The following is a 10,000-nucleotide window of genomic DNA, read 5'->3' on the forward strand; positions in this document are numbered from 1 at the left end:
GCAGGTTGTGTGTGTGTGTGTGTGTGTGTTGGTATGCGTGTGTGTGTGTGGTGGACATGCTCGCTGGCTACTACAGCCGCTCAAGGTGCTTAATATTCATATGGTTGTACGACCTTACACATTGTAGATTCAAACATGCCGAGGACCAGGTCATTAGTGAGTCACGTTACTTGATGTGTAACATGATTATATATATTTTTGGAAGATAATTTGACAAATGTGTGTGTGTGTGTGTGTGTGTGTGTGTGTGTGTGTGTGTGTGTGTGTGTGTGTGTGTGTGTGTGTGTGTGCGTTTGTGCGTGTCTGTATGTGCGTTTGTGTATGTGTGACATCTGTGTGTGTTTACTGACCGATCAGACCAGAGTATGCGAGGAGACAGTCAGCATAATTCTCCTTCAGACAGCCCGACAGAGACCGCGGCTCCGGCTGACAGTTGGCGAAGAAATCTGCCAGACGTGACCTGTAACAGACACACACAAACACACATTAATATATAGCAGACATAAGCTGTAACATCATGAGAATACACCATCCAGTACATCTTACATCATACAGTCTGCTCTGAACATCACTTTATTCTGCTTCTTAGGCTTTGGGTTAAAGCAAAAAAGGCTCTCAATCTATCTGTGTGCTCTTTAACTTGCCCACCCCGTCTTTGTCCATTTCATGAGGCATTGGCATGTGAAATTGGAAAAGCAATTGGTGCATTCTTAGGGAATTCCCCTTTTGAGCAGGGTTTGTGAGTTCACGTCCATAGAAACATGCAGGGAAAAAAGAAACTAAACCAAATAAATCACCAGTATTTATGACTAATACGATAACCCTAAACTTTGACCATTTGAAAAAACAAATGTGCTTGGATACACATTATAGCTGGCTGGTATCGACACAAATGCAATATAATAAATGGCTTTAAGGAACGGGAAGACGGAGAGAGGTATTCTATAATTGTACTAAAGTCGTGGTGTATTTTGTCACACTCAATCTATCTTGTCTCATATCACAATATCGATGTTCATCAACACTTTTCAGCATTCCGAGATACACACACACACACACACACACACACACACACACACACACACACACACACACGCGCACGCGCACACCAACGCGTCTGACCCCTCGTGCAGTGGTGTCTTATCTCAGATCTCAGGCGATACGCTCAGAGACGCCTCCCGGGCTCTGAGTCCTGCTAATGCGCGCCGCGTGCCGCGCCTGACATATTGCGTGGGAGACGGCTGTATGAGGGGAGATGTGGGAAAAGAGGTGGGGGGGGAGGGGGTGGTGGGGGGGGGGGAGGTGGGGGGGGGAGGGGGGTGGATGGCAGGCATCCAGCCTTCCTCCTGTTGGAGGAACCAACGGGAGGAAACGTTTCTTCTTTTGTTTTGGTTTTTACCGATGGTTTTAGTTGAGGTCATTCTGCAAGCTGTAAGAATGAGTGGAGATGGAGGAGCGCGAGAGAGAGAGAGAGAGAGAGAGAGAGAGAGGAGAGAGAGAAAGAGAGAGAGAGAGAGAGAGGGATATACCCTAAGGCCACAGTTGAGCTGAAATGGAGTTCATTTATGACGGCTAATGCTTCCATTTAATCCCAGAGAGCCATGACACCATGGCTCAAGGCCCTTGAGACTCCACTGGGAGTGTATCTGTGTGTGTGTGTGTGTGTGTGTGTGTGTGTGTGTGTGTGTACGTTCGTGCATGTGTCCATGCCACTGTGCATTTGCGTATGTGTGTGTTCACATTTCATGGCTACTTTGGTAGACAGACTTACATGGTTAAGCGTAGCATAAGTAAGAAACATGTCTACATCTATCCCTCCATCAATCCGTCTGGAAACTGCTCTGTATCTTATCCTTACATAAGTGTCCTTCCCTCTGTTTCTCTCGGTAGATCAGTCTGGCCTCGAGCCAGTTGAAAGCTTTCGAAAAAGAAAAGAAAAAGAAATGATTGGTCCAATCATTGCTAAGGGGAAGGGCGTTTCAGTCCACGATGAATGAGCAACATTGCAGAATGGCGGGAAAAAAAAGGAGAGTAAGGAAAGGAAAGTGTAGCAATCTGCGGTGCAATCAAAACGGTTTAATCCGAAATAAAATGACTAGCAATGTTAAAAGATGAACAGAAATCTGTGCGGAAAGCTTTTCTCAGAGGAGAATTAGTTAATTTTCCAATACCGGATTCATCAAGAGCGAAGAGAGTGGTCCCTTAGTTATTTAATCTGATTGGCTGCATGGAATATTCTAACGTGAAAGATTGCGCCAGTATTTGAAAAGCAATTGCAGCGCAGCCAAGGACGGACTCATATCAATTGTGAAACGGTGGCCTCACGGCCCTAAGACCAGATCACACCTGACCAATATGCTCCAGCACCGTTTGCATGTAATGTTTGTGAGTGAGGGATAGGTAAGCAGAGACAGAAAGATGGAGATCTATGTTCTTAGTCAGGCGGCAGTAACTCAGGAGGTAGAGCAGGTTGACTTGTAACCGGAAGGTTGCTAGATCGATCCCCGGCTCCTCCTAGCTGAGTGTCCAGGTGTCCCTGAGTGAGACGCCTCACCCTGACAGCTCCTGACGAGCTGGCTGTTGCCCTGCGTGGTTGACTCCGCCATCGGCGTGTGAATGTGTGAATGAGTGGTTGTGATCCCCTAAATGTAAAAGGTAAATGTAGTAGGGGGGGGGGGGCGCCTACCTGCAGATGTAGTTGGTCTTGCAGGAACCCTGCAGCTCAAGACAGTTGGGTTTCTGCTTCTCGTCGTAAGAACACACGGGCACGATGGTCTGGCGTCTTCGCTCCGAGCAAGCTGATTGGTCACTGGGTGGGCATGAGCAGAAGAGCATGCCGTAGCTGTGTTTCGGAGGTACCTGGGAGAAGAAATTTTCCTGGTTATTCAGTTATCATGTCCATCTAAACTAGACATATTTATAGAAAGGTATCTATTTTGAGTTTGCAGTTTTGGTAAAAAATACCCACAACTTTGGAGAAAGATATATATATATATATATATATATACATTTAGGGCATTTAGCAGACACTTTTATCCAAAGCAACTTAGGATAAGTACATTTGTCAGAAGAAGGTGAAACAATATATCACTGTCGATACAGTAGTGCAAAGCACTAACAATCGCTAGGTTAACCCATTCCCCGTATACAAGGACAACTAGGATGAGGTGCTACACAACTAAGTAGTATAACTAAGTACCACATGCAATAAGTGCGTACATTAAGTGCCAGGGCGCACAACATACAATAAGTGCGTAGGAGGGGTGGCTGTGCAGAGTCTAGGTGAATTCTGAACAAGTGAGTCTTGAGTCATACATTATGTCACCCTACAGTGGACAAAAATGTCTTGGCTTTGAAAATATAGCCTTTCAACGTTTGCTCTCAAAGTAAGCATATTGTGATCTTATTTGACTAGCTTCAAAAACCCCTATATATAGCCACGGCCTTATTAGTAGCACTAGTAATTAGGTTAAACATGTGCCACTGCATGCATAACCTTTTATCGGTCCATACAGTTACCACGGCGACCTGCTGATAAAGTATTAACGCCACAGACCTGTGCTCCAATGTGTGCCGCTGAATGGAAGGAGCGTTTAGAATAGAGAATAATACAGACGCCCCCCCGCCGTTAAAGTTATTTAACGGCGGAGGCTGGGGGGGGGGAGGTGTTATTTCCACCTCGGCGTACCTTGTCAAAGAACTGGCGCAGCGCTTTGTGGCACTTCCTCTTGTTGCACACCTCGGCGCTGGACACGCGGCTGGTGCACGGGCTGATGTAGGCCGACCGGTACTTCTTGCACGTGTCGTTGAGGTTGCAGGCCTTGGCAGCGTTCAGGCAGTTGTTCTCTCTGGTCATAGCCGGCTCTCCTGGAAGAGAGGAGGGGCGGGAGGAGTTGAAGCAGGAGGAGTTGAATGAAATGTTATTACCGTACTCCTAGAGAATGTGTCATACGACCAAACGCGACAGCATGTGTTGTTCATTGAAACAATATCAAGGAGGAGGATAAAAAAAAAAGAGAATATAACAGGGGGGATAGATCAGCAGTAGATCGGAGAGAGGTGATAAAAGGGGCAGTCACAAAGAAAGATAATACAATTATATGAGAGAGGAGGAGAAGAGCAGATGAGAGAACAGTGGGGGTAGATGGAGGGGGAGAGAGAGAGAGAGAGAGAGATAGAGAGAGAGAGAGAGAGGAAAGGAGATAAAGGGAAAATAAACAGAGGAGGGAGAGAATCTCGTAGCTCTGTCCATGAACCGCCGTTATTTATAACTGCCAAAGTTTTGTCAAGGTTTAGTCAAAATTTTCCATCCAGAATATAAAACGGGTAGAAAAGCCATCACAGTTGAAATACTTATGTCTATTATATCTATTGTCTGTACACCGAGAGAAATTAGCATCGGAAAATGAAGGCAATTGTATATCTCAGGCAAGTTGTGTGCATGTTGTGGCCGATAGCGGCCTGATATTATCCACCAACACGGGGCCTGCCATCAAATCGATGGCCACGGAGAAACACATCAGGGTCACATTGATTCATGTCTGATTATGTGGTTGTGTGTTTATGTTCTTATGTGTTTATGTGTTCATGTGCGCCTATATATGTTTGTATGTCTGTTGGTGCATGTGCCTGTGTTTGTGTGTTTTATGTAGGTGATTTTGACTTGTATTTATGGCTATGGGTTCCCCACAAAAATGCTTGGTGCGCAGGACTTTTTCTGTGTGTGTGTGTGTGTGTGTGTGTGTGTGTGTGTGTGTGTGTGTGTGTGTGTGTGTGTGTGTGTGTGTGTGTGTGTGTTATGTACGCATGCATTACGTTTGTGCACATCGGTATATGCAAAGTGGGAACACAACATCCCATTCTGCTTGGCCTAAATCCTAATAATGAGCCTAGTCTACAAGTGGGTGTTTTCTGTGTGTTTGTGTGTGTGTGTGAGTGTTTATGTTTGTACATTTGTGTGTATGTGATTTTGTGTATGTGTGTATTTGTGTGTGTCTATATTTATTAAATATTGTGTGTGTGTGTGTGTGTGTGGATGGGTGTATATGTTTGTATCTGTGTGTGAGTGTGTGTGTGTGTGTGTGTGTGTGTGTGTGTGTGTGTGTGTGTGTGTGTGTGTGTGTGTGTGCGTGTGTGTGTGGATGGGTGTATATGTTTGTATCTGTGTGTGAGTGAGTGTGAGTGTGTGTGTGTGTGTGTGTGTGTGTGTGTGTGTGTGTGTGTGTGTGTGTGTGTGTGTGTGTGTGTGTGTGTGTGTGTGTGAATTAGTGTGTCTGTGTTTCTGTGTGCGTTTGTGCATGTGTGTATGTGTGCAGGTTTGTGAATTTATCTGTTTGTGTGTGTGTGTTTGTGTGTGTGTATGTTTTTCTATTTGTGTATGTGTGTGTGTTTATTTTTGTGAATTTTTGTGTGTGTGTTTGTATGCTTGTTTATGTGTGTGAGTGTGTGTGTGTGTGTGTGTGTGTGCGCGCACGCGCATGCGTGTGTGTGTGTGTGTGTGCGAGGTTTTGAGTGTATGTTTGTACATTTGTGTGTGTGTGTGTGTGTGTGTGTGTGTGTGTGTGTGTGTGTGTGTATGCTTGCTAATTTGCATGTGTGTGTATGCTTGTTCATTTGTGTGTGTGTGTCTGTGTACAGCTGTTGGTTGTAGTTATCACAGTCTCCAGCGTGGTGCCTTGCTGTTCTGTCAGCCTGTACTAATTGCTAGTGTTCTGAAAGATCCCTCAATAATTAACATTTCCAGGAACCTTTGTCTTTTTGAAGAATTTGCAAAAATGTAGAGTTCACTGAATTTTTTTTTTCTTTAACGAGCACCAATTAAAATTGGCAGAGGTCATCTTAATGAACAGACAGACAGAAAGTATCAAGATGGCAGCTGCATCGGCACAGAGAATGCATATGTGTGTGCTTGTATTTGTGTGTTTGTGTGTGTCTGCATAAGTGGGAAGGTGTCTATGTGTGTGTGTGTGTGTGTGTGTGTGTGTGTGTGTGTGTGTGTGTGCATGTGTGTGTGTTTCCGTGTATGTGTGTGAGTGTGTGTGTGTGTGTTTTTGTGTGTTTGTTTGCATGATTGTGTGTGTATGTGTGTGTTTGTCTGCATGAGTGTGTGTGTGTGTGTGTGTGTGTGTGTGTGTGTGTGTGTGTGTGTGTGCATGTGTGTGTGTTTCCGTGTATGTGTGTGAGTGTGTGTGTGTGTGTGTGTTTTTGTGTGTTTGTTTGCATGATTGTGTGTATGTGTGTGTTTGTCTGCATGAGTGTGTGTGTGTGTGTGTGTGTGTGTGTGTGTTTGTGCATGTGTGTTTCTGTGTATTTGTGCGTGTGTGTGTGTGTGAGAGAGAGTTTGTGCATGAGAGAGAGAGAACGAGAGAGATAGAGAGAAAGAGTGAGAGAACCAAAGTATGTGGTAGGATGCCACATAAAGAAGGGAGAGGTTAAGTGAGTTATGTATATTCATGGCTAGAGGGATTGAGAGGCAGAGCAAGGGAGAGATAGAGATAATGATAGACAGAGATAAAAAAAGAAAGAGCAAGGGGGTTGGATTTGATCGTCCAGGGAGTGAAATGTATTGGCAAGGGAGAGGGAATGTTGTTTGTTCTACGAGAGGCGGGCCGGGGAAGAAACTAGATTTACACTAAATTAAGAGTGGTGAAATATTCCAATGGCTTTTTGAAATTGCCACTTCAATCACTTGAAGTGGAATCACTCAATCAAGCCAGGCTTGGTTTCTTTTCATCTCATGCCCCCATTCCTTCTCTCTTTGCATCTATCCAGCTGGTCTACTTCCGCCGCACTTCAGCCTTCTCTGTTGTTTCTCAGGTGTTCTCAGGCTCTGCTCACCAGAACAGGCCTGGACAGACTCTTATATTTTAATCTTATAATAATATTATCCACTTGCGAGGATGAGTTTCTCTTTGGTAGAACCTCACCGCGACGGAACAGGAAACAAGGTGTAACTCGGCCCCTTTGGGTCTCTTGGTGAGTGGGCTCTGTGCAATCTCTCCCCAGAAGTTCTGCTGTAACATACTAGGAAGGCCGGATCCCAGATTAGCCCGCGATGATCTGCCAGGATGAGATAGTGCCGCCCACCATGATGGATATGCTGCTTGACTGAATCCTCACAGAGACTTATCTCTCGTCCAGGACAGCCAATCAGGCGTTAAGCCATCCGTCAAACAAACAGATTGATCCGTCCGTCCGTCCGTCCGTCCATCCATCCATCTCGCTCACAATACATCCCATACCGACACACCTTGAGAAAGAGAGTGTGTTTTCCTCGACCGTTTGAACAACTTTAATGAAAACAGATACACAGACAAGATGAATACACTAACAGGGAGTGTTTCCAACTCAGACCCCATTAGAGTCTGCGGGCAGTATTGATGTGATCTACTGGACCTCTACACGTCTTGCCGATGCTGGTGGACACCATCGATTTCATGTGACCAAGGTCAATGGGTTGACCTCCAGACTGTACGTGTGTCTGAGTCCACCCAGTCCAACAGACAGACAGACAGACACGCAGACAGCCAGGCAGCCAGCAAGGCCCTCCCCTGCCTCCAGAACCCTGCCTTGTGTCTCAGTGGGGGGGTTGTCTGTGTGTTTGTGTGTGTCTGTGTGCGGGGTTGTCTGTGTGTGTCTGTGTGTGTGCGCGTGTGTGTGTGTGTGTTTGACTGATAGACATTCCACATTCATACACACACACACACACACACACACACACACACACACACACACACACACACACACACACACACACACACACACACACACAGACAAAACACACAAAAACGCCACAGCGCCCCCAGTGCCAGCAAACACGTCTGCTGAACTCCCAATGCACTCTGGCAGATGGCATTGTCTGTCTCTCTAACACACACACACACACACACACACACACACACACACACACACACACACACACACACACTCAGTGACAGGGCCCACACAGGGTTTGGGCGGGGGCCATCTGGAGGCCTGGCAGGGGGAACCAGGCCCCCCCAGTGGCTCATGTTTCCGATTCGTCCTCAAATTGATTATCATGTCGCCTGCTTCCTCCAAGTCCCACTGCCCCCCCCCCCCCACCCGACACCCAGACCAGCCCCTCCCCCACCTCCTTTCCATTCCCATAGGACGGAGAGGGGTCAAATGGCGAGTGACTCTGTGCCCTCAGACCAGACCCCGCCCCTCTCCCTCCTCTCTCACCTCACTCTACTCTACTTTTGCGCCATTTTGAAACTTCACTGCTTTGTTGCCCATATTTTCTCTCAAACTTTCTCGCTCGCTAACTTTTTTCTGCAACCTTCCTTCCTTCCTTTTTTGTGTTAAAGGTCCCATGACATGCCACCTGGTGTGGTGTGATTAGCCGTTAGAAGCCGTTTTGAAAATCTGTCTGTGTCTAATCACACCTCACCTGGTGGCATGTCATGGGACCTTTAACATTATTAACATAATATCTGCTGTCTCTGTGAGAACGCTGTGTTGATTTTTATTATTAATAAACGCAAAACCTCCGACAGGCATGCCGTTTCCAAACTTTTTTACACACACACACACACACACACACACACACACACACACACACACACACACACACACACACACACACACACACACACAATCAACATTCAAAACAAAACATATCTATTGACCCCGGTCAGACATCTTCAATACCGTCGCCTGGCTCTATATGTTTACTGTTGAGCCCTAACCAACCAGATTGATGGCTCTGCTACGGTCTCTTAGTGTAATTATCTCCTCCATTTTGTCCCAGCCATCATTCCACATAGATGAACAGCGTTTAACTGACATATGCAGAAGAATTATTACACTGTCAAAAAGGGTCGATGACCCAACAGCCTATTAAGGACCTGTGATAAAACATAATAATACAAAACACTAAAAATATACGATTAGGCTCAATGATGCATGAAGGCGTTTAGGTCGGCGCTGATATAGGGGGTGTCGGAGGGGATTAGAACGTTGACTTAATGGAGAACTTTGTGAAATCACGACACTTTGAATTTTATAAGACATGATAAATATTATCTCTATCCCCGTCTATATGCACACTCTTAACATGTCGTTTGAATAACGCAGCCACGCGTTGTCACGGCAGTGTTTGACATCGCTTTCCCCGTACCCTGTAGCAAAAACACTTTCATATCTACTCTTGGCAGCTCAATGAGGCCCACCCAGACAGTTCTGTGTTTATTCAGGTCCTGACTCTGTGGTGTGTCACTGGATGAGTCATAATAAAGACCATAAATCATTTCTCTGTCAGTCAGTGAAACCCCATATAAAGTTACCGTGTACTTATCTACCCCCAGAAGGAGCAGGTTCTATTAAACACAAAGCAAAGCAAAGTGGAGCCTTTTCACAGCATTGCAGGACCAACACAGGTGGCACTCATAACACTAATTATTGGACTACTACTTTTATACTTGTAGACTCAACTAGTGACGATAAGAAGTAGACTCAACTAGTGATAAGAAGTAGACTCAACTAGTGAAAATCAGTAGTAGACTCAACTACTGACGATAAGTAGTAGACTCAACTAGTGATGATAAGAAGTAGATTCAACTAGTGATGATAAGAAGTAGACTCAACTAGTGATGATAAGAAGTAGATTCAACTAGTGATGATAAGAAGTAGACTCAACTAGTGATGATAAGAAGTAGACTCAACTAGTGAAGATCAGTAGTGGACTCAACTAGTGACGATCAGTAGTAGACTCAACTAGTGAAGATAAATCAACCATCCAGTCCCAAACTGAATGTAATGAGCGACACCTGTGATTGTCCTACGATGTCATTCAAGAAAAAAGCAAATCCTTAAGATACCTTTGAATCATGCATTAGACACAGTCATCTTTATAGGGGCCCCTATTTCACCACCGGGTGTGGTAAACACCTGGCCTTATTTTAAAGGGCCCCTTAAAATATGGCCCTTTAAAATGCTGCAAAGCCTTTGTAAACAGAACAGGGCCTTGTCTTGTTCTATA

At 45.3% G+C, this 10,000-nt stretch overlaps 1 protein-coding gene across 1 annotated transcript in view; it reads right to left on the reverse strand.

Moving 5' to 3' along the window:
* Positions 1-10,000, reverse strand: part of gfra1a (gdnf family receptor alpha 1a) — a 73,305-nt gene that overhangs the window by 14,684 nt on the left and 48,621 nt on the right. The window contains 3 exon segments of the mRNA XM_084470497.1: positions 351-460; positions 2,687-2,859; positions 3,689-3,867. Of these exon segments, the coding sequence (XP_084326623.1) occupies positions 351-460; positions 2,687-2,859; positions 3,689-3,867 (462 nt within the window).

This window comes from Micromesistius poutassou, assembly GCF_964030765.1.
Source record: "Micromesistius poutassou genome assembly, chromosome: 7".
In the NCBI taxonomy this organism is placed as follows: Eukaryota; Metazoa; Chordata; class Actinopteri; order Gadiformes; family Gadidae; genus Micromesistius; species Micromesistius poutassou.